This window comes from Echiichthys vipera (assembly GCF_963691815.1).
Source record: "Echiichthys vipera genome assembly, chromosome: 2".
NCBI lineage: Eukaryota > Metazoa > Chordata > Actinopteri > Perciformes > Trachinidae > Echiichthys > Echiichthys vipera.
Genome location: NC_139827.1, coordinates 24,492,056 through 24,516,406, shown reverse-complemented (window position 1 = coordinate 24,516,406; position 24,351 = coordinate 24,492,056). Strand labels below are relative to the sequence as shown.

General features: G+C 41.2%; 2 protein-coding genes across 2 annotated transcripts in view; both read left to right on the top strand.

Annotated features, from left to right (window-relative positions):
• Positions 1-545: 545 nt before the first annotated feature.
• Positions 546-10,650, top strand: pcyt2 (phosphate cytidylyltransferase 2, ethanolamine). Its single transcript, XM_083933356.1, has 12 exons — positions 546-801; positions 2,968-3,056; positions 4,796-4,957; positions 5,096-5,247; positions 5,449-5,490; positions 5,630-5,768; positions 5,875-5,957; positions 6,146-6,223; positions 6,700-6,765; positions 8,170-8,235; positions 9,604-9,692; positions 9,816-10,650. Exons 1-12 carry the CDS (start codon positions 677-679, stop codon positions 9,934-9,936), a joined length of 1,212 nt encoding a protein of 403 aa, XP_083789482.1. The 5' UTR covers positions 546-676; the 3' UTR covers positions 9,937-10,650.
• A 2,805-nt stretch (positions 10,651-13,455) lies between these two features.
• Positions 13,456-24,351, top strand: part of gnav1 (guanine nucleotide binding protein (G protein) alpha v1) — a 29,143-nt gene continuing 18,247 nt past the window's right edge. Inside the window, exons 1-4 of the mRNA XM_083925137.1 lie at positions 13,456-13,924; positions 14,731-14,822; positions 22,029-22,121; positions 22,852-23,012. Of these exons, the coding sequence (XP_083781263.1) occupies positions 13,795-13,924; positions 14,731-14,822; positions 22,029-22,121; positions 22,852-23,012 (476 nt within the window). The 5' untranslated portion in view covers positions 13,456-13,794. The remainder of the gene's footprint in view (positions 13,925-14,730; positions 14,823-22,028; positions 22,122-22,851; positions 23,013-24,351) is intronic.

The window sequence follows — 24,351 nt, the reverse complement described above, 5'->3', positions numbered from 1 at the left end:
CTTATTCACTTATTTTTCGTTTATAATATAGACCAGGGGACTTGTGAATATATATATCTGAAACAGAACACCCTATATCTAATACTATTGAAGTAACTCACTCTTGATGGATTTACACTGACTTTAATAATTAACTTTCCTGCAGTATTAGAATCCTAAATAAAAGATCATGTGTAAAATACACCATTACTAGTAAGATAGAAATAATTTAATAAAAAGTTCTCCTTTACTAGAAGTACAAAAGTTTAATAACCAAATGTACTCAAAAGTACTCATACAGCACACAGTGATCACTATCATAGATAAGGTATGTATTTAAGTAACAAAAAGAACAAGTTTCCCACGGAAATTTACTGACTGGCGTTTAAGTATTTAGTGGTGGGAAATATAAATACTCAACAAGTAGCTCCACTATTTTTACATGGTTAGTGCAGTCTGGTATCTGTTTATAGGTTGCATTTGATCACGTGACAGGATTGGTTACGCAATCCGCACGTCAGCGTGCGAGGATTCGTTCGATGTGACGTAGTGTTGGAGGCGTTGGCCGGTCGGTGTCAGAGCGGACAGAAACCTGAGACGACGTCCTCTGAAATAATCCTTTAGATCAACCGGAGCCGAATACTCCTACTCTACTTTCATTTTTTATTACTACTGGCACTTTGAGAAACCTAGCGAAATGATCAAAAACGGTCACCATGCTACCGACGAGCAGCGGGAGGACGACTGTTGCAGTAAGCCGGGTGGTTCAATGTGCAGCCCGGAGAAAAGGAAGCGCGTCGTCCGGTTGTGGTGTGACGGCTGGTGAGTCTCTGTGTCTAAGCTACTGTCCTACCCTGCTTCATTTAACTCTATCCATAGTTTATTGTCCTACACGCAGCCGTTCGGCAGCGCATAAGCACCGTAGTGGGGCGGCATGCTAATGCTAGCTCTGTTAGCTTCTTACATTAGCAGTTAGTAACGTAGCAACAGGAGTGTCACTGTTCCATCATCCATAACTTAGTTACTACCGTGTTAGTTAAAGCCGACGTCACTTTATCTGAAAACTGATAGTTGTTATTTTCCAATTCATAAAACACTTGTTTTTAAAAGTTCTTTTTAAAATCTTTGGTGCTGGCAGCATAACCACAATGGAATAATTAAGATAAGAGAATCCTTTATTTGTCCAACAGTGGAGAACTTTACATTGTTAAAGCGGCAAAAGAGGATAGTGCAAATATCAAAAGCAATATAATATATACATCAATAACAGATGCAGAATACAAAATATAATAATAGCCTATGTACACAGTAAAAACACATTTACAGTTGTTAATTTTTTAAAAAGGGCAAGTGTCAGTAAAACACAAAAAAGTGATAAATAAACAGACTGCTCAAGTGTGTGTGTGTGTGTGTGTGTGTGTGTGTGTGTGTGTGTGTGTGTGTGTGTGTGTGTGTGTGTGTGTGTGTGTGTGTGTGTGTGTGTGTGTGTGTGTGTGTGTGTGTGTGTGTGTGTGTGTGTGTGTGTGTGTGTGTTGTGTGTGTGTGTGTTTGTGTGTTTGTGTGTGTTTGTGTGGGCACAGCAACCCGTGCACAAGAAGTGGACGGGTTGCTGATAGCTAGTTTGACACGACCCGCTCATGTGGTGGTTATAAATAACTAGCACAGTGAACATGTTGTTCAGTGTGATGTTAAAGTGGCATGCTGGTGTGGTGAGCAGGGCCTCCAATTTGACAAGGGAGAAAAGAGGAGCAGATTGGAGGGAAATGACAAATATATATGAAACAATTAGTTTTGCTGCAGTTAAAGTAAGAGTGTAGAAAAATACCCAGCAGTCTGTACCGGTAATTGGATTCAGCAGAATTGCGGTGGCCCATGCCATGACACATAGTCAGGGAATCTGTAAAATATTTATTGAGGTAAAAATAGTAACTGAAGATGTTAACTGAGATTTAACTTCCAGACTCCATCCGGTTAAATTTAAGAGATAATTAAGTCTTTTGACAGCTACTCTGAGGAAGAGTTCTGTACAATTGGGAGCGTAGTGTCTCACTGATCCTGACCTGGGGAGGTGCAGGAGTTTGGGGGATTACTCTTAAGAGAATTTAGACCAGCAGCTTGTGGTAATGTCATTATAGAGAAGAGGTCTGTCCACTGGAAGTACAGTCACAGATGAGGTCTTTTGTTAAAGCGGTATGATCTGTTGGAAATAAGCTACAGAAGTAATAATAGAAAGAGCTAAAGGTTAGTGACCGAGTACTTATTTTGATTTCCTCAAAAACGTATAGATATTTACAAGTAATGGTTGCATTAAGAGTAGTGTATAGCATGGGCTCATAACCACCAGCTGCTCTTGCAGAGCTGCTCAGTCTGTGGTCACACTGGACCGTCCTGTGAGATGTGTTGTTTTGAAACTGTAGGACTGTGAAGCTGCAGGGTGCTGAACAAAAGCGCATATATTTTAATTAACATCTGGACAAACTGAACTGGAGCTGAGCAACATCCTAGAAGTTATGAAAATAAAATAAAGATAATTACTTTTTTTCTTTGGGTTAAAATAAGCTATGTAGACTTTGAATATGTTGCAACAAGGGAAGTGAACTCGCATAACTTCATATTCAATACATAACCCAGAACAAAACATTAACTGTAAAAGTTGTGCAATGGCAGTAAACAAATAAACAATTTTGCACATTGTACGCACAGTGTCTCTGATCATTACCTTTCTCCCACTAACCTTTATCATTTTCCTTTCACCATGTTCAAACGGCTATCAGTCTGTGTTTTGGGATATTGCTGGTTTCAACTACACTGTGCACCACTGTTCAAGGTCACCATGAAAGGAGATTCAAATAAAGAAAAGATAATGTTAGTTGGCCAGTCAAAGTTATCCTAGCTGTTGTGCGTGTTTATCTGTGTTTATATCTGTTTTACAGTATCTGTTGTTTTACATGCTGATAACGTTGTCGTCTCTTCTTTGTGTCTCCACAGCTATGACATGGTGCACTATGGTCACTCCAACCAGCTGCGGCAAGCCAAAGCCATGGGAGATTACCTCATAGTCGGAGTGCACACAGATGGTAAGACACATACACGCATTATGATAAGGATATTTCTGTTAAACCCTTTTGTGATCAACGGTTATTACACTGATTGAATATGTTTTTGTGACTGATTAGTCTGGCACTCTACAGTCAAGTCCAGTCATTGTTTATTTCTAATCAAATCAAAATCAACACAGCTTTGGGATATAAGGCAACAAAGATAGTTCTCCTCAGTTACTGCAGACAGAGCCAATATAACTTGTGTTTGAATCATGAAATGATTTTCCAGTATTACTTGTAGGTTTCTCATACAGCATGAGACTCTGTAAGAGGGTGAACAGCAGTCAGTTGTACGTGTTTGAATTTCTGCGGTCACCTTTTATATTACAGACATGGATGTTGATATGACTGCAGTCGCGATGATCGGTTTGCGTTGCTTTAAGTAAACTCATTTTAAATCAAGATTTACACTTTATAACTTATAAGCCTAACCAGGGTTGCAAATTAGCCTTCGCTATAATCCTATATGTTATTGTAACCTGTTGCAATGTTTTTGGCATTTGGCATAAACGGATAAATAAATCCATTTGCCCAATTACAACATTGTAGTAAAAGACATGAACAAATAAAACACAATGAATATGCTCAGGAAGGAATGAAGTCAAGATGCTTATACATAGTCCTCCCTCTATACAAAAAAATCAGACAGCAAGACAAAGCAAACATGAATAACCAAGTAAAAGAAACATGAATAAGGAAACTTATAATAAAAAACTAAAGAAAGCATGTGCATGTAATGATATATTGAGTAGTATGGCAGCAAGAAAGTATGCCCTATGCCTGCCCGTTTTCATACTATACATTTCTCAAAGTTGGGAGCAACTAGCAACTGTGATGCAGTAGCTATTGATGGTGAAAATGTATCAGTATAGTTATGCACATTATCAAGTTATTAACATATTTATTACAATACTTGCATTCTATATGCTTTACATAAGACAAAAAGGCTTTAAGGAAATCTATAAAATAAACACAAGATAATTTAGAACTCATAAATAGGATTTTAAAATGAGTAAATCAAAATAAGATAGAAGATACAAATAAGATAAAATAGAACAAGACAAATCAAACAGTAGAAGAGTTACAGTGCATTGCAACACATGAATAAATAGTCCCGGGTTAACTGCACTTAATTAAATGCAGTGGCAAACAGAAAAGTGTTCAGCCCACATTTAAAAGAACTGAGAGCTGATTCAGATCTCAAGTTTTGGTGTGAGTTTGTTTCAGATATACGGTACATAAAAATAAAATGCATGAATACTGATTGCTGCTTCTCTGTGTTTAGTTTAGCTACTCTGGGGACAGTGAGCACTAAGCAGACCTGTCTCGGATGCTGTGAGAGATATGATTCTTAATGGAGCAGATCTAGAAATATGTTGTGATCGCCCGTGGCAAATGCAGCACTGAGATCTAATAATAGACTTTTACACTGTCTCTGTCCACCAAGTTATTGTGTGGGTCATGTTAGTGTTGTGCTAGCAGAAAGCTGTTCACAATGGATAACTGCAGCTCAGTTATCCTCCCAGTGATTGAGCTGTTAAAGGAAACCTTACTTTCATGTGTTGTAGTTTGAGACAAGTGGCAAAAGTAACAGCTAGCGGAGAGAGAAGAGCGTCTCTATTGGAGCAAAGCACAAATTCAGAGTCAATACAGATGATGTACAGATTTATGTGTCCAATAATTGATAATAGATTACCTCCCATCTTCTCTCAAAGCTGAGATTTCCAAGCACAAGGGTCCTCCGGTCTTCACTCAGGAAGAACGCTATAAGATGGTACGGGCCATCAAGTGGGTGGATGAGATGGTAGAAGGAGCGCCTTACGTCACCACCCTAGAGACTCTGGACAAGTACAACTGTGACTTCTGTGTGCACGGAGGTGAGGCTCTTTAAATCCCTGTTCCTGTCCTGAACACACAGAGAGTCATGTGTCATTTCTGAGAGAAGAGTCCTACTCAGTGATCAAGCCTCCAGATCTGACAACGGATGGACTAATGTCATCGTTTATGTTTCCCAGATGACATCACACTGACGGTAGATGGTAAGGACACATATGAAGAGGTGAAGCGCGAAGGCCGTTACCGGGAATGTAAGCGCACACAAGGCGTCTCCACCACTGACCTGGTGGGACGAATGCTTCTCATGACCAAAGCCCATCACAGCAACATGGTGAGTTAAGCTTCATTAGGTTTTTTGTTCATGTTCACCCTTTGTTAACACCACCACAACACAAGACTGTGTGTAAGTGTCTACACTGTAACGCACAATTATAAATCCTCCTTTAGTGTGCTCATTATTTAGTGGATTAGCAATGGTTTGTTTGTTTTGGTGTTGGTCTTATCTTTTCTTCTCTAATCACTCTTTCTTCAGGATAACCCAGATTACCAGCTGCACACAGACAACTTTGGAAAAGTGAGTAGCATGGGGTTTTTTGTAGTCAAGCCTCATCATGTAAAGGATATCTGTTAGCCACATAACATCTTTCCCAAATTTAGACATCGCCTAGCCTTTATTATTCCCAGTGACACACTTGTCTTTTGTTGTGTTCCAGGGTCCTAAAGGCCACAGTCCATGGACCGGAGTGTCACAGTTTCTGCAGACATCCCAGAAGATCATTCAGTTTGCCTCAGGAAAGGAGCCTCAGCCCGGAGACACCATCATCTATGTGGCCGGGGCCTTCGACCTCTTCCGTATCCTTATCACACAGAAATAACCAGAGTTGAGTTATGAACACAGGTAGAAATCATTTCTGTGGTACATGTTATTGTTGTCGCCTTGACCACAAATTCCTTACAGATATTGGCCACGTTGACTTTTTAGAGATGGTCTATAAGCAGGCAGAGAGACCCTACGTCATTGTGGGTCTGCACTTTGACCAGGTACACCTTTATACAGACATGCACTCTCAGACACATCTCAGCGAAGCCGCCGCACCCTGCTGTGTCAGCAGTACAAATAAACCACAAACATTTGGAACAACTTCACACAACTGTGTTCTGTTGGTTCAAGCAAGTTGGCCAAATATCTAAAAGGTAAAAGTAGTACATGATGTCTTCATTCTCTTCAGGAAGTGAATCGGTACAAAGGGAAGAACTATCCAATCATGAACATCCACGAGAGGACGCTGAGTGTCCTGGCCTGTCGGGTGAGTTCTCACGTGCACACACTCACACGCACGCAGTTTGTAATCCAAGCCTGAACGCTCACAGCGCTGCAGGCTGAACTTGGCTCTGTTCCCTCCATTCCTGCTGGTCAGCTATCAGTCTGGAACAATGAGTCTCTGTGCCCCCATCTGCACTGTGTGTGTGAGAGTGTGTCTGTGTCGAAGTTAAACCAACTTATGAGGATGGTGCACAAAACAAACATGTTACATAATTATAAAACTGCTAAATTGCTGTGCTCTGCCATCAGTTTTACACAATGTCTGATGAGGAGGTGTTCAGTTTGCCACAAGTGAAGCAGTAAACTGTTAAAACACCTTCACCCTCGAGCTGTGTTTTTCCAAAAGATGCTTGTCTGTTCAAATTTGACATTTAAACAGTAATTCACTTTGGAATAAAGAGCTTAAGTAAATCACTTATAACGATACGTTTTACTGTCCTCTTGCCCGTCTCTCTGTAGTACGTGTCAGAGGTGGTGATTGGTGCTCCCTATGCAGTCGGTAAAGACCTGCTGGATCATTTTAAGGTGAGTTGCCTTTGATTTGGATTTTTGACTTGATCTTAATCTTTTTTATTTAGACCTTTTCTGAACCAGGATGGCACCTTCATTTTGAAAAGAGTCTTGGCCTAAATAGCAACTTAATTATTTTTCACAAAATAGAACTTTATATTAAAACATTTGCACTATTCCATTCCAGTCCTTAAACTGTCCGTAACATTTGTGTCATTTAAGGTGAGAAGTGTCTGTAAGTTTCCTACATTGGTGGTGAACAGTATGTAAATATTGCTTGCTTTAAATCCTTGAAAATAGCTTGAATTTTAATCTTGTGTTTCCGCGGTTTGAAAAGTGCTTGAATTTTGGATAAAGTACTTGAAAATGCTTGAAGTTGTATCTGCATTTCTTTCACAACAAATAGCTATAGAATATAAATAATTAAATTTCTTATCCTTCTGGATTTACAAAACACAAATTTAGTTGTCTTAGCATACTAGCATAATACTGAGACTAAAATAATCATATGTATGTATGAAATAATAAGAATATATTTGTAGAAAAATGGAATTTATTTTTATTTTTATTTTTTATTTAGGTGTAAGGTGCTGGAAAAGCTTGTAAATTGACCTTGAAAGTGCTTGAATCTGACCTTGGAAAGTGTGTAGGAACCCTGTATACACTTATAAATGAAGGAGAAGGGCAGCCATAACATTTATTAGTGTAAAACTGTAAATTACAGTACAGTTAAATTATTAGTTTGTTTTAAGGCACAATTGTAAGCAAAGTACAACTTATGCAGTAAACCGGAGGAGTCAATAGTTCATCTTGAAAAAAAATGAAAAATCATTTTCTGGCTACAAATGTAAAACAGGACTAAAGTTAAAAAGAAAAAAAAAATATAATAAAGTCATCTAGTATTTAAATGAATGAATGAGTATTTCAATGTGTCTTTAGAAGTTAGCATACTGGGCAATAGGAGAAGTCCTCCTGTTGGTGTTTTGACAGAATCAGATTAAATACACAATAGACTACTGTATTTGTGCTGCAAAGATTTTCCACAAGATAAATTCTGTACATCATTAATTACAAAAAGGGACCAACACTGAACCAGATGATGCGCCCTTGTGAACATTTAAATATCAGAAGAACAACTTATACACATCTGTCAGATCCCCTGAAAGGAGGGAACAAACAAAGTCCTTTTCTTCAAAAGTTGTGATCCAGCGTCTAAAAAGCCTTATGTCAATTAATAAAAGAGCTAATAACAAATTTAACGTGGAAAAACTGAGAGTAGACTCAAGTTACATGCTAAGTAATAAGAAAGACTGTTTAAGGCCTCAGTGAATATAATCCAGATGAGATACTGGAACAATGTAATTGATGTCTCTACACGCAATGGGTGGTTTAATCAGATGTGTGTGTACAACTGTGCAGGTGGACCTGGTGTGTCATGGCAAGACGGAGGTGTTTCCGGACAAGGATGCGTCAGACCCCTACGCTGTGAGTACAGAGTCGTCTTGTCTCTGAAGCAGCACTGTGTTTATACGTTATGTGTGTTTATATTTGAGATTATTTTAAGGTCAAAATATGCTGTTGGCCCACGGTCTAATTCACACTGGGGCAAGTGCTGTTGATGAATGTTTAATTAATTGGTTTATTTTTCAAAACATAACATAATCAAATGTACCAGCCACACTGTTAATGTGGCTTTGCCTTTGGTAAATTTTAATGGGTCTGTGATGGCAGGCATGTGTCCTCTCTGGTCACTCTGTGAAAACTCCACCTGGTCCGTTATCTTCTTATACTGGGACACCTTATACATATATCTTATCTATCTGCCTGCTGGAGTGTGCACGTCTGCAGCCTACATAAACACGCCAAGCAACGAGAAATAATGCAGACAAACACCATGGCGTAATTTGAGGGTAAATGACATTTATATTACATAAGCGTGGCATATATATATATAAGTGCATTCAAGCTTGATAGGAAACGCACTCGCACTGTCCATCCGTACCGTGCCCAAGCACGTTTCACGGCTAAAGTCTAGTTCGTTTGAATAGTGTGAGTGCAACCTTATCGCGCCTAGGAGCAGTACGCTTGCCGGCCACAACTCGTTTTGCACATGTACGAGCATGAGCGTGCACACGTGTGTGAGGCCTACGGCGGTTCTGACGTCGTTTTATGTGTGCCTGTTCAGACATAGAAAAAAAGACGGACCAAGTGCCCTAAAGCACAGGGCACGGTACGGATGGACAGTGTGAGTGCGCCCTAAATGTCTTCCAAACTGGAACGCCTGGTCCCTGATACATCTTCAGTTATTGTCTGAGACCTAATCCGAAGAGTCTACATTATTGGTTCCGAAAGTGAAGCCAATGCAAAGGTGCCTTAAACCTGCAAAGAAAAGTCAGATTGTATAGAAGTCTAAACATTTTCCTAATAAGTTAATGGTCTCAATCGCTAGTTTCAAGTCTTCTTCAATAGAGCACGATGTTCATTTAGTAAATTATGGTCCCATTTAGAGTGAACAATAAAGCAGGGGATGCTTTAGGGCATGGCTTCTTTGTGACTGACAAGTCGCTACCACAGAGGGGTCCTCGGTTGTGCTCCCAAAAAAGAACAGGGCAACAGCCAAAATGCCAAACTCGGGGCTTCAAACAGTAGTCCACAAACCAATGGGTGACGTCACAGTGGCTGTGTGTTTTACACATAATATCTCAGATGTTCTTAATGGTTTGTTATTGCTGCATTCTGACTTCATAGTGTTGCTCTAGTTAGTTCAATGGTGGACCTCATCTTTAGCGGGGGATAACAGGGGAACTTTGGCCTTGCGTTGGTTTGATATAACCATCTGTGTTCTGCCCTCAGGAGCCTAAGAAAAGGGGCGTATTCAGGACCATCGATAGTGGGAACAATCTCACCACTGATGACATTGTCCAGAGGATCATTGAAAACAGGTCAGCAACTCTCCATTCTTAACTTAACTGCCACTTCCTTATCCTCTTGATCTGCATTTAATTTCTTGCTATATGGATCATTTTTACGTTGTTTTTATCTCAAATCTAAAAACGTCTTCCCAGGCTGCAGTTTGAAGCCAGAAACCAGAAGAAGGAGGCCAAGGAGATGGCAGTGATCGAGGCGATGAAGAAGAAAGAGCAGCAGGAGCAGAGTGAAGGTGCAGCCCAGGCTGCTCACTTGTGACACCTCAGACCTGGTTCTGTGTCTGACTTAACTCCTCCTGGTACACTCAGCTTTAAGAGGACAGACTCAACTGACCCAGACAGACGGTCCCTGTTGTTCTAAACCTGGACCTGGTCTGTCTCCACCAGTCCACTGGGTGCAGAATCCTGCTAAATATTTGGTGACAGTGTGTCTTGCACACTGCTGGCTTAGCTTCTCTCAGCCTCATCTACACAGACTACTCCAGCTTACTGCGATTACTATAGATCTGCCTCGACAAGAACACAAAGAATCCAAACACATGCTACCATTTAACCTGCAAAATCCCCCAAACCTCTCGTCCTCCACTGAGGACTTTTTAACGTTGTCTTCTGTCATGTATTGCTTTCGTCCATGAAATCACACACTACGTGCTCCTGTACAGGTTTAGAAGTGGTATGTTCCGTTTTTAATAAGCCATAACTTAAAATGTTTTTAGATTTTAAACCATATTAGTTTTTTAATGATCATACTTAGACACGTCATCAGTCATGTTGAATGTGGTCTATTTTTTAATACACTGAGAAAACAATTTATTTTAATATTTAGGAGTCACTATTCCTTTTGCCCATCCTGAAAAAAATCATTAATTCTACGTTAAATGATCTGTGGAGTAGTATTTCAATTTTAAATGTGGATTTTAACTACCTGATTTTGTGTGTGTGTGTGTGTGTGTGTGTGTGTGTGTGTGTGTGTGTGTGTGTGTGTGTGTGTGTGTGTGTGTGTGTGTGTGTGTGTGTGTGTGTGTGTGTGTGTGTGTGTGTGTGTGTGTGTGTGTGTGTGTGTGTGTGTGTGTGTGTGTGTGTGTGTGTGTGTGTGTGTGTGTGTGTGTGTGTGTGTGTGTGTGTGTGTGTGTGTGTGTGTGTGTGTGTGTGTGTGTGTGTGTGTGTGTGTGTGTGTTGTTTGTGTATGTAAAAAACAGTAATGTTGTGCCTAATTCCTGAAGCTTTAACTAATGTAAGGGCTCTGAATTGTATCAAAAAGTCTAAACTGTGTCTCTACAGCTGGTGGTAGAGTTGTCCTTCTCTTCTCAGTCTACTTTCAAGAAATGTGTTTTTTGAAAGATGTATGTCCTCCTTTCTCCTCCTTTTATAAAAGGATCCAAGAACTTAAACATTTGGCACCCCATATCATTGTCAAACTGCTCCTCAAAACATTTGTAGATAGTTGAAGGTCACAGTATACGGGGCATATTACTCTGAAGTGAACCGCTAACGGTGCAGGACAGTATGTGTTTTAAAGTGTGTCTGAGTTGGAAGGTGAGATGGTGGCAGGCTGAGAAATAAATATATTTACTTTCAATCACTATGTTGCAATGCGTAAATGTCCCTTTTTTTTAATAAATAAATTGGTAATGTGGCGTCAACTGATGTCTGTTTTACAGAAGTAGTGTCGTGTGTGCAGCCTGATGAGATCTTTGTTGGATCAGCACATAGTCACGGTTCACTGAGTCTGTGAAATGAGGACACAGCCGCTCAGAAGCTGCTAAATCCGATTGGTCCCGTCCTGTTCACACTGCTCTCAGATTTGAACAAAAAATGCAAACCGTCACCTCATTGCAAACACAAAGAGCCTTTAATCCTCCAGACTGAGCACCGCTGAGGAGCTTCTGCAGGAAGGGTCCTATCATTCAGCTGAGGGACAGAGCAAACAGATCTCACTCTCCACATTTATTTGCATTAAACAGGTTTTTATGTATTTTTACACAGGCCTTTCCTCACTAGTATTGAAGAGAGGCTTTGCTTTACACAGGGGGGCCAGAGGAGACCTACATGCCAACAACTGTAGTAGGTGGAAATAGCTGAAAGTCTTTTTTCTTGGACTAACAGCTGAGGGTTTGGACATTCAGTTGTCAGATGTAAGAGAGAAATAACTAATAGAGAAATATTATTTTGATTGGATTGTGTGCCGTGGCCCCAAAAATTGAAGGAGTCCCAAGATAAAGATAAAGGGTCAACAGGGGATTCATTTTTCTTAGTAAATATTTTCTCCTTTTCAGACCTCTAAAGATGCCAAAAGAAATAATGTGTGTGTGTGTGTGTGTGTGTGTTAATTTGGATACATCACCATCCAGGATGAAACAGGCAGATGCTGCATTTATTTCCTGCAAAGGGTGCATTGTGTATAAATGTTGAGGGTTGGTATGTGCGCTCTACATTGCTACACACAGGACCACATCACGGTACAGTATTTTTTATTTTTTTAGATTACTGCAGTTGTAGTGTTGCTAATGCACTTATCAACAGGTGACAAAACATGTAAATCAATTGAATTAAAACAATAACTGAGTGATTAAGCAACAAATGCTGCCTTGAATGCAGATGCTTTTACTCGAGGCTCACTGAATCGTCTCGTTAGTATAAAATGATGTGTATCATTTACCGAGGCCTTCAGGGTCACCAGTTATCAAGCCAATAAACACCTGTGGGCGATTCTGAACTGAGCTTGTTGTACTGATTAGCACAGATGGCATCAGCCTCGCCATTTAGACCTATAGCCGCACAGATCCGCCGTATGAAAGGGGTATAATGTGCTGGCTTGATTGCCATCTATCTCCCTATCTGTTAGTTTTGTTGTAAGTTAAAACTTTACCACCCCTATCAGTAAGTGGACGCACTGTAAATCCCATCATAACTTTGCACAACTGAAACCTGAGCTGGTCAAATCAGCCATAATAACTGAAGACACCTGTTTGGGAATGCAGGTCCTGTAAAGGTCCCATATTGTAAGTGTGGTCAGGCCAAGGGGCTTTATAAATACAGGAAAATATCAAAACGCTCAATCCACAGAGAAGTTCACACAGCCTGTATTCAGAAACTGGGCCTTTAAAGGAGCCGCCAGGACTTCTGTACAGTTGTGATGTTATACTACATAAAGGTAGAAAGTGCTGCTACAGTGAACTAACAGTCTTTCCCAGACTGTACTGACGTGCAGAGACACCACAGATGCAGAAGACCCAGAAACACTGACCAATTGGAGCAGACTTTTTTTTTCAGGAGGGGATCTTAAAGAGACAGGCACTTAAACAGAGTGTTTCAGACAGAGGGTTGAATACAGGTTTATTCAGACAGGCAGCCTGAGAAACATACTTCTTTTTTTGAACATTAAAGCATGAAAACATGTTCTAGACGAAACCCAAAATACAAATACGAACCTGAAAATGAACATAATAAGGGACCTTTAATCTCTGATAATGCATCATATTTCATTGTATAAACTGAGAATGTGTTTTGTATGTGTTGCTAATAAAAGTAATTGGGTAAAAGTGCTCAGTTATCCTGCACCACTGCCCCTCCAACATGGAAGTACATGTGATTTATTGCCAATTTAGTTTTCTCAGGATGCACAGGTGAAATTGCGCATTCAGCAGTCTTGTCCCCGGCACGTCACTTCCCAGGGAAGTCCAAAAAGTTTTCCATCTGTGCAGCAGGCTGCAGTGGGAGGAGGCACTTTTGTCGGATTATTCGGGGGTCTTTGCCAAGGCGGCAGGGCAGCCTTTTTGAACCGCAGAGGCGCACAGTGACGTAACAGTTTGGTGCTTTCTCGCATGGAGACAAAGTTACCTGCCATGGAAATCTGCCACTGACAAGGGAAAGAAAAATATTTGGAGTCAGGACGGTTTAAATTACAACTTGTGAGATGTTTAAAGGATGTGTCGGAGATGGCCTGAACTTTTCCTCTCTCTCCCGGTTCTAAGTAACCCCTGCAGTTTGCGGAGCAGCAGGAGAGCTCGGAGCCTGCAGCTGGTAGAAACAAACTCCGGTTGATTCCCAGCCTGGACTGCTTTTGCTTTTGTTTTTCCTCTCTGGCCGGGGTCGGGGAAGGAGATGAGTGCTCAGGATGGGACTGTGCCTCGGTACCGAAGTTACAGAGGAGGAGAAGAAGGCGAGGATACACAGTGCCAAGATAGACAGAGACCTGTACGAGTACGCCAAGCGGGAGATGAATTTGGTTAAAATACTGCTACTAGGTGAGATTGAACATCCTGATAAAAAAAATGACCTTAAACTCGCCTTATGCGTATTTGTGCCTATGTACAATACAGTGGCCTATATGATGTGCTAGCAGCCTGCACCAGAATACATATTTGGATACTTTTCAGTGGATGACATGATAACATTCCTCATGTTTGCTGTGTAAAGCCAAGGAAGTCCCCATCAGTTATTTGGTTGAGTCCTCCTTAAGAGCCACTGTTTAATTTAAACCACTGCAGATGCTTTCTTTTTTTATTCAGTATTTACAGAAGATAATTACAGACTTATATGCCACATGTTCTGACTATTATGCATAAAAACAAAATCAAGTGCTTATAGAAAATAAACAAAAATCCCATCCAGGTTCAGATCATAGCAGACAATAAAAAACAGAAACAAATTTCCAGATGAAAATTTATAAACAAAATAAGTCAGATTCCTTCCCCATCTGCCATATTTCCCAGGCATCAAATGTTGGTACAAAACAGAACTCTGTGTACAACCTAACAAACCTGGGAGGAATGGTACATTTCTCTGTAGGGTCTGATAAAGTAAATCCCCCTTCATTTTATTGGTAGATGTAGGGAATGTGTCAATTGTTTTTATATTTGCTGAGCTGTGTCTATCCAGTCCTATTGGAGCAACTGTGGGCTTTAACCTCTTCTGAGTTATGACTCGTTTTTTTTTTACATGCAGCCGTTACAGATTCAATGTTAAAACCTGATAACAGATGAAAAGATTCAAGTGTATTATAATTTATCTCTCCTACATAAAAAACACTCACATCATTAACCTCCTCCAGGTGCAGCAGAGAGCGGTAAAAGCACTTTGGTCAAGCAGATGAAGATCATCCACAGTAATGGATTCACCAAGCAAGAGCTCACCAGCTTCAAGGTTGGAAACAGGCACAGACACACACACACACACACACAGACACACACACACACTTGATGGGCCTAATGTTTTTTTATCAGATAATAGTCTCCAGTTTCCAGTAGAGGAGAGCTGCACAACAATCACATTTATCTCATATCTTCTAAAGGGAAGTAACACAGCACTGATCAGTTGCTTAAACTGACTCGATATGTCATTTGTTTGGGTTATCGTCATAGTCTAGTTTCACGTAGGTACCCGAAGGCGAAGTCAAGAGGTGAGCTTCTGCACGGTGATACATTAATTAATTAAAGTTAAAGATGGAAAGGCAGCGATGGAGATGAGAAGGAAAGCGAGGCGATGTTGTGTGCGACTGAGATTTCTCACGATACCCAGGGTCAGGAAGTCGGTATGCAGTGGTTTGGCTGCTCTTCCTTCTGTGTGTGTGTGTGTGTGTGTGTGTGTGTGTGTGTGTGTGTGTGTGTGTGTGTCTGTGTGTGTCTGTGTGTGTGTGTGTGTGTGTGTGTGTGTGTGTGTGTGTGTGTGTGTGTGTGTGTGTGTGTGTGTGTGTGTGTGTGTGTGTGTGTGTGTGTGTGTGTGTGTGTGTGTGTGTGTGTGTGTGTGTGTGACTGGAAGCCAAATTCCTCTGTTGTTCTAGGGGTTGGGGTGGGGTGGGGAGAATGGAAACGGTTCAACACACACACACACACCAGCTTCACCCTATCAGCTTGTTTTTATTGAAGGCTTACCTTCTGCCACATCCCTTCCTTTAACCTCTTTTTTCCCTTTGCTTTTCTGTATCTGTTCCTCTTTCTCTCTCCCTGCCTCCTCTTTTCTGTCATGCCTTATAAGCATGTGATGATAGAAAAGGCCTTTCTACGTTTTCATCGTGTTACAGATCAGCTCTATAATGACTGCCCTGTCACTGAAATAGACTGACTTCATATACGAAGATGTTAGAGCCCACAGAAAGACACGTGTAAAACAGACTTCAAAACTGAAATCCCTCTGCCTAGTAAAGCTTACGAGAGCTAGAACTAGATTTGGACGAATTGTTGGTGCGTGTGTGTGATCGTCTTTTGTCTAAAACACTTTCAAACTTTTTCCAAAGCTGTGGCAGTTGCTTATTGGTCAGGACCATGCACTCACACACACTCATATGTCATATGAAGGTCCCAGTTGTTTGTACAGGCAGCCGGGATGTTTGAATGCATTCCTAGATATTGAAGACTCCTCCAGCTCCCCCCTCCCCGCGCCCCTCTCTCCTCCTGCTGCCTCTTGTGGCTCATAACAGTCACCTTGTCTGCAGTTCACTCCTGTCAACACAAGTATAATGCTCTCTTTTATGGGAGTGTGCTGGAGAAAGAAAGATTACCCCTGAGCAGATCCATTTATTCTTTTATCAGTTTGCAGAGGGCTGGATAACAAACCTCAACAATTTTGAACTGAATGAAATGTCTATCAAGGACTGTCAAGTGGCAAAAGTTGGAAAGGAGTGTCTGGTCTATTTCATAATAACATTAACTTCATCTTTGATTAGATGGTTCCCAATTTAAATACAAATTTGGACTGTTTTAGGCTGTATGCTAACATTCTTACAATAACAATGCTAAGGTGCTGATGTTAAGCAAGCATATAAATGCTCAACTTAAAGCTGAGATAAACACGCTCACAGCCTGCATGAAAACACAATTTTGGTCTCTATCGCTAATTTCCCCATTCATGACAACGGAATTGGGGGTTATTTTTTTAATGCAACTCATCTATTTGAATTCAAGCTCAAAGTTCTGGATAATAAAGACCGTGGCCACAGGTCAGGCCGTCACAGGGAGCAAGCATAGACTGTAGGCTTCATTCAGCTCATCTCAGCCATGGATGTATTAGTAGAACTGGATAATGTGCCACCGCTCAGCCTTGCAGCCATGCAAGGTAGATATTATTTTATCACATATTTTTTACCCATGGACTTTTTCTCTTTGTAAAACTTTCCTCAAGCCCAGAAAAGTAATTTAAAATGTGATGTTATCCCAATGTAGAGTTCATGAGACGAGCGGGAACTTGTGGGCGTAGCTAACGAGAGAAACACTACTGCGCATATTCGGAATATGCGGAAATAAATATTTATAATATTTATAATATTAAATATTTATAATTCAGAACATCTACACGAGTATGCAAGGGATACAAATCATATCCTGAACCAGTTTAAGCTGTAGAAAAATAATATAATCAAGTGAAAAAATCTATGCAAAATATAATTCAGAACATCTACACGGGTATGTAATCAGTACACAAAGATATTTTGCATATGCAAGCATGCAAACACGTATCAACACGTGTGTAATACCTGTAGTAAAATGTCCTTTGTGAACCATGATGTCAGTTGGGTTTTCCTTTTGTTCTCAGGCTACGCCCTTATTTTGGAAAACTGACACTAACCCACAAACTTGCCCTGCCCTTGCCTGACCATCCCAGCCTCCCACGGCAAACACAGACACACCCTCCCCTTCATATACACACTCACACATATATGAGCTCATCGTTATCTATCAGGCCTGTGTGCGTTTTGTTCCACATGTGGGTCAGTATGTCCACGTGTGCATCTGTGTGTGCAGCAGTGGTAAACATCTGGACCTGCCTAGAACTGGACAGGTTGTCCCTGCTCCACACTATCCGTTCTTTCATATTCCCCCCTGAAGGCACAGCGAGAAAAGCCCATCTCTTTATTTGTCTGTCTGGTCTTTTGTGGCCCTGCCAGTCAGGTTTGTATTGCATTAGGACCATGCCAGGGCAGCATGTTGGGGAGAGTAAGGTGAGGAAAGATATGAAGGGGGCTCCTCTTTGTCTCATCCCTCCTTTATTTGCAGCCCGAGGCTGTGGAGTTTTTTCCCTTCATTCTCTGCTAACACACACAACTCTTTGTCAAGTGTGTGTGTGTGTGTGTGTGTGTGTGTGTGTGTGCTCTTTGTCAAGTGTGTGTGTGTGTGTGTGTGTGTGTGTGTGTGTGTGCAGTCTCTTTGTTGATCCAGGTGTTTGTATCAAGGATACAATTCTTGGAAAAATGTGATGAATCTGGAAACGTTCTGAGCTGGAACGGCTGTGAGGTTCTGGTTTGTGAAATCAATAGACCTTAAAACCTACAAACAACACACACACACACACGTTCTTAGTCATCTTTTGTTAGCGGAGCAGTCTGTAGTTAATGATTAAATATCAGGCCGCCGCCAGTTCAGCCACATTCTTTGTTGTTGTGTTTTTGTAGCAATTGCTCCGACACAAGACAACCACTAATGGCTGTTGGTTTTGTGTTCGGGGAGCTGAGCCAAACAGCAAACTGGACAAGAACAATATTTCAGCGTATCTGGAAGGATTTAGAGATTACAGTGTTAGGTGTAATATCAGCACTGAAGCACAGTTTAACCTCTAAATTCTCACAGTGCTTTAATCTGTGATGGTGATGGTGGTAGGAGTATTAATATCCAGAAAGGAACAAAGGTTAGAAAGGTGTGAAAGATTCCTGTCTGTTGGACTTACTGGAAAACCGATGAACACCCACACACCCCCACACACACATCCTGGTGAAAATACGGTGTCTTTTTACCCTCTTCTTTTCCAGAGAGCTGACGTATATTATCTGATGGTGGTTTCAGATTACAATCCAACAACACACCTGTGGCCCCAGGGTGTGTGTGTGTGTGCGTGTGTGTGGGGGGTATTGGTCAATGAATGGCGAGAGTGTGACAGTGCTTGTCTATAAGGGGTAATAATGAAGCTATTAGCAAGAGAGTATTTAGCTGAAAAAGCCGGTACGAGCTGATGATGGTCAGTTTCCTGCACATACTGTTTTTCATAGGAACTCATTCTACACACAAAGTGTCTGATTTTCAAGGAAGTTTGAGCCCTGCCCCTCCCTCCCTCCCTCCTTGCCTCCCACCTCTGTCAACACAAAAATAAAGTAAGCCTTGAGTTGGAGAGGGAGGAACTTGGAAACAATAGATAAGGAGGACAAAGGTGGAGGGAAGGAAGGAAGAAGAACGAACCAACTGGAGGGAGAGAGGCAGTTATTTCATTAGTTGTAAATCCAGGGGGTGGACAGATTAGCACCGATACCTGCACAATAGAAAAGCAATTTAATAAATCCGATAAATCATGCCTTTGTGGTGATTACAAAGTTTATAAATTAAAAATTTGGGGGTGGAGTATATGTTGTGTGTAATACTTTGTTTGCATCATATTGACTTCAAAGGTGCCGTGTGGAGTTTTCTTGTAAATAAAGAAAAGTTCTGTTTTCATTCAGTGTTTCTCACAAACATGACATTGTGTGCATCCTTGACATCTTACATGTTCAGTGTATTTCCTTCTTTATAAAAGGTTTGGAAAACTACCTGCTCGTAGGCAGATTTTGTTTCAATTAAAGGTGGCATTATGTTCATTTACAGGGTCATACTCACATTTTGGGGTTTCTACTAGAACATGTTTACATGCTTTAATGTTCAAACAACACATTATTTTTTTCATCACACTGACTGTCTCAATATACTAGGACCGGACCCGAATATTTGACTATTCGTTCATCGGGTGGGTAGTCAATTTTCAATACTGGTGCCATACTTTAATTAAACCGAAAGACACGTTCATAGCATTTCAGCTGGTGCAACAAGTTAGCGACTGCATGGTTACTTATCTTTGCTGCTCTGTCGTCCGTCTCAGCCGGGAACGGAGAAATGTCAGTCAGAGTCGCGCTTGAACCAAGCAGTCTGAATTGTGCAGAGGTCTGTGTGGGTAAACTGTGGCAGACTGGTGTCGTTTTTAGCTGATCCGTTAAAAATATATACACCTTACAATAAAATGGTATTTGACAGCCCTAGAATATACCTGAATTCAACCTCTGTCTGAAACGCTCTGTCTTTTTAAGACCCTCTACCTGTATATACCTGTAATATAGTTGTGACATCACAGCTGTCCAGAAGTCCTTTGGTGAACCCCTAATCCCTTCATTTAGAGCCATCACCAGGTCAAAAATGTTATTGTCCAATACGTTGGATCATAATAACCAAATATTTGTAAACGTAGTGGCAATCCCATCAGTCTCAGTTGCACTTTATCTTTAGTGGCAAATGTTAGCATGTTAACACGGTAAACTAAGAAAGTCATCTTCATCTTCTTCTGTGATGTCTTACTTCTACAATGCCTCTCTTAATCTATTTAGGATTTTGTTGGGTCACAGATGTACTTCTCAACCCTCAAGTCTGCCATCACCCTGATATCACAAACTGCCTGATTGTTTTTAGTGTTGTTTGTGGTCATAAAACATAGAAACTGTACCATTGAAATCCAGTATTTGTTGCAAGTAAGACAATAAGAGTGCTTTTATGATGTAACAAATCTAGTGTTGTATGAATATCTGAGCAGATGACAGTGATGATGAGGCAGAGGGAGACAAATGCACAAAGCAGCTTATTTCTGACACAAATCAATGCAGCGCTGTCAGCCGAGGTTCTCCTGAAAGAGACTAATTTGTCCCTGATGCCGTGGTGTCAGTCAGCAGCCCTCAGCCAGGCTCCCCTCGTAAGATGAAGCCCTGTCACCTCACTGAGTTATCTCACATCGCACATTTCACTTGGAGAGCAACACATCTCGATCTGGACACTGAAACACACACACACAGAGAGGAGCGACCAGACCGTGATAGAATTGTGGTGGAATGTGAAGCTTATCTTTAGCGAGCAGGAGAGTGACGGAGAGTATTATGTACACACAAACACACACACTTCCCAACTCTCATTAGGAGTCGTTCTGCTCACTCACTAAAGTCTCAAGGTTTCCAAGCACTAAAACAGAGTTGTGAGTTTAATTTATGTGAGTTACACCGCACTTTCATCTCCTACGATCTCAAAAGGACTTGATAGCTGATCCATGGGGTGCGATAGACGCAATCACACATCTATCCATCTCTCCATCCAAAAGAATGCACGAGTAATTAGAATTTTGTGTTGGTGGTGTGTTCAAGGCCAGCCAGCAGCTTACATTTGATTGGTAAAAGTAGATATGAAATTCATTGGTATTAGTTACAGTTACAGGAGTTGCTACTTCTGTGTTCTGTCTCTGTCAAAGGACTCTGGTGGCTTTAAAAAGAGCATAGCTAACGTGTAAACAGGGGCTGTTGGACAGGTAAAGTGGTGAAAATCATTTCACCTAAACTGATATTGATCATGCTGCTGCCCTTATCCCCTCTTTTCATCTCATACGAACCACTTCAAAAAATCTGTACCATCCCTAAAAGATACGAAGGGTCGTGTTTGAATTGCAATGTGTCTTTTTTATGCTTCAGTTTTTGCACAAATTACAAAAACAAGATGTATCGTGGTAATTTTTGGGCTTTAGAAGTTTTGTTACCTTAAAGTTATATATATATATTTAATTGTCTTTTTTTAATTGTCTATTAAGTTTAAGTTATCAAAGAGTGAGTTAAAACAATGGTGATTGATCAACTGATCCACAAATAAAAGCACTTCTACTCTCTTTTTTGGATAGTATTACAATATCTGTGTCTATGGCAACATTCACACGCTACATGCCGCCATGTTAGTGACGCTGTTGACAGCGGTTGGTCTGTCGGCCCAGATCGTCACCCCGGTGTGTGTGTGTGTGTGTGTGTGTGTGTGTGTGTGTGTGTGTGTGTGTGTGTGTGTGTGTGTGTGTGTGTGTGTGTGTGTGTGTGTGTGTGTGTGTGTGTGTGTGTGTGTGTGTGTGTGTGTGTGTGTGTGTGTGTGTGTGTGTGTGTGTGTGTGTGTGTGTGTGTGTGTGTGTGTGTGTAAGAGGGTCACATATAGGGGGCAGACCGGAAGTACAGAGGTGAATGTGTTTCAATAAAGTTTACAAAAGAACAAAAAATAGTCAACACACATACGGACCATGGACGTGATAAGATGGAGGCTCTGAATCTTGCTGCCAAAGAGGCCGCTAGAAACAACATATCTCAAATATTATGGAGTACAACTTTAAGACCAAGCCAGGCTACCTATTTCCCAGTCTTTATGCTAAGCTAAGCTAACTATCGGCTGGCTGTGTCTTCATATTTTACATACACGCTTTAGAGTGGTACCCACTCTAAAAAAATTTAATAAGTCTATTTCTAAAAATGTGGAACTATGCTTGAAAAAGTGAGGTACTCTTTTGAAAGTCCTTAGCCCTGACTGTTAACCTATGATGTTTGATGTTTGGCAGCCTGCAGTGCTGGATAACCTACTGACCTCCATGAAGTTTGTCCTCCACGGCATGGGCGTCCTCCGGATCAACCTTGCTAATAGCAGGAACAAGGTAGTCCGCATGCACGTCTGGCATTTTGAACTGCAATTATTTTCCATGTTTTTCATTTCTATCAGTTAGTCAGTTTCTATCTTTTTCTCCCAATTTTTGTTTCTCTTCTCTACCTTTTGCTTTCTCATCCTGCTCCTCTTCAGTTCAAAGTTATTCTGAGTTTTATGCTGCACTGCACCCAGAACTCCACTAGAGAGCAGCATCTCTGCACTGCAGCCACAGCTGCTCCTGCATCTGGCACCACATTAGACTGGGTGGGTGGTTTGATTGTGAGGTTCAGTTTGATTTGAACTTTGTTTGAACAACAAAGTTATCAGAGCTCATACACTATCCGCCCACTCAGCACGTCTTGCCAGGAGATGATGACCAAAGTATTTCCTCTATTCAATCTGACCAGGGCGTGTACAGTGTGTGTGTGTGTGTGTGTGTGTGTGTGTGTGTGTGTGTGTGTGTGTGTGTGTGTGTGTGTGTGTGTGTGTGTGTGTGTGTGTGTGTGTGTGTGTGTGTGTGTGTGTGTGTGTGTGTGTGTGTGTGTGTGTGTGTGTGTGTGTGTGTGTGTGTGTGTGTGTGCCCATTTATATGTGCATCTGTACTAATTACCAAGTCTTGAGCGCAGAGACAGACTCCTAAATGACTTATCTGTCATTTAGACATCGCATCCTTTTTTCCATTTGGCCTCCATTCCTCCCTGACCATCCATCCATATATCTGTCTCCGTCTCTTCTTGCAGGTCCATGCCCATTCTGTCCTGTCGTGCGGACGGTGTTTTGACGAAGAACAGGTGCTGTTCCCTTTCCTCAACCACGCCCTGTCCTGTCTGTTGGCCGACCAGGGGGTGAGGGCGGCGGCGGCCCGGGGATACGAGTACGAGCTCAATGACTCAGCGCTGTAGTGAGTACTCTGCCTTCACACACTCACGCTGTGCTGAGGCGATGCAGGGGTCTAATTAGCCAGACTTAGCGGCCGATGTTCAGCCGTGTGCTCGCTGTCGCTGGGAATCAGAGTCAGGGGAGTGGAAAAGAAAGAGGGAGGGAGACACACCCACGTTAAGTGGAATTACATCCATATAACAGCCTTAAAATACATACATGCGTTTGGTAAAGCGATACGACACAAATTCTCAATCTTAAATGTATGAATATTGATTACTGACAATGTATAAAAATGTGTGTATTTAAGACAAAGTTGTACAGGCCCAAAAATGAAGAAGAAGAAGTGACGATGAAGATAAAAATAAGAAACGAGTGTACAGGGGTTGGCGTGTGTGATACAGAAGTTAAGACAAGAGCTGGGACCCACCGGGGGGCCGTCTGTTCTCATCCTCCATCCCAGCGAGAGGCCTCGGCTCTGGGGTTATCTACACCGACAGGCTCCCTTGTTCCCACTGAGAACCACCGTACATCACCATCACCCTCCGCTCTCCTCAGGCGCATCCACACACACACACACACACACATACACACACACATACACACACACACACACACACACACACACACACACACACACACACACACACACACACACACACACACACACACACACACACACGTTCATACTTCTATACTTGTAAGGACCCCTATTGACATCATGCATCTTCCAGACCCTTACCTTACCCTTTAAAAGTATATTCCAGTTAAGTACAGCTTTTTTTATGTTGAGGCTATAATTCTTATCAGTAAAAACCTTCACATTGGTCAAACATATAATTTTAAAAGATTAAGAGAAATCATTTGACTTACGTGGCTTGTGTAGTTGTAAGTACCAAGTTTTCCCATCCAATGAGGAATTCACTGTTTGTTTTTCTACAAAATGAAACTGTATTCTTTAGCAATAATATGGCTAAACTGTCAACTTGTTTACAAACTCTCTCTCATCGTCCCACCACTCATGTTCTTGGCCTGTCAATATTTTTTTTTTTTGTGATAATTTTCTCAGATCTCAGCTTATCTAGTAGAATTTTATCACAACTAGACAGGAATAATAGGCAAAGGTAGAAAAATAATCTAAATAAATAGCTCTAACCTTAAAGATCGGGTCTAGACACAACATTCACACATCAAACAGTTGCTGATTAACACATCCAACAGTTACAGGGCATCATTTGTCTCTGTCTCTTTAGAAGCTCCACTGTTTTCACCAGCAAGTTACTAAATTTGTCTGTCATCTGTTTGGGGCTCAGCAGGAAGTGTACATCAGGTTTTTAGAGTGTTTTCACTGAAAACTGTTG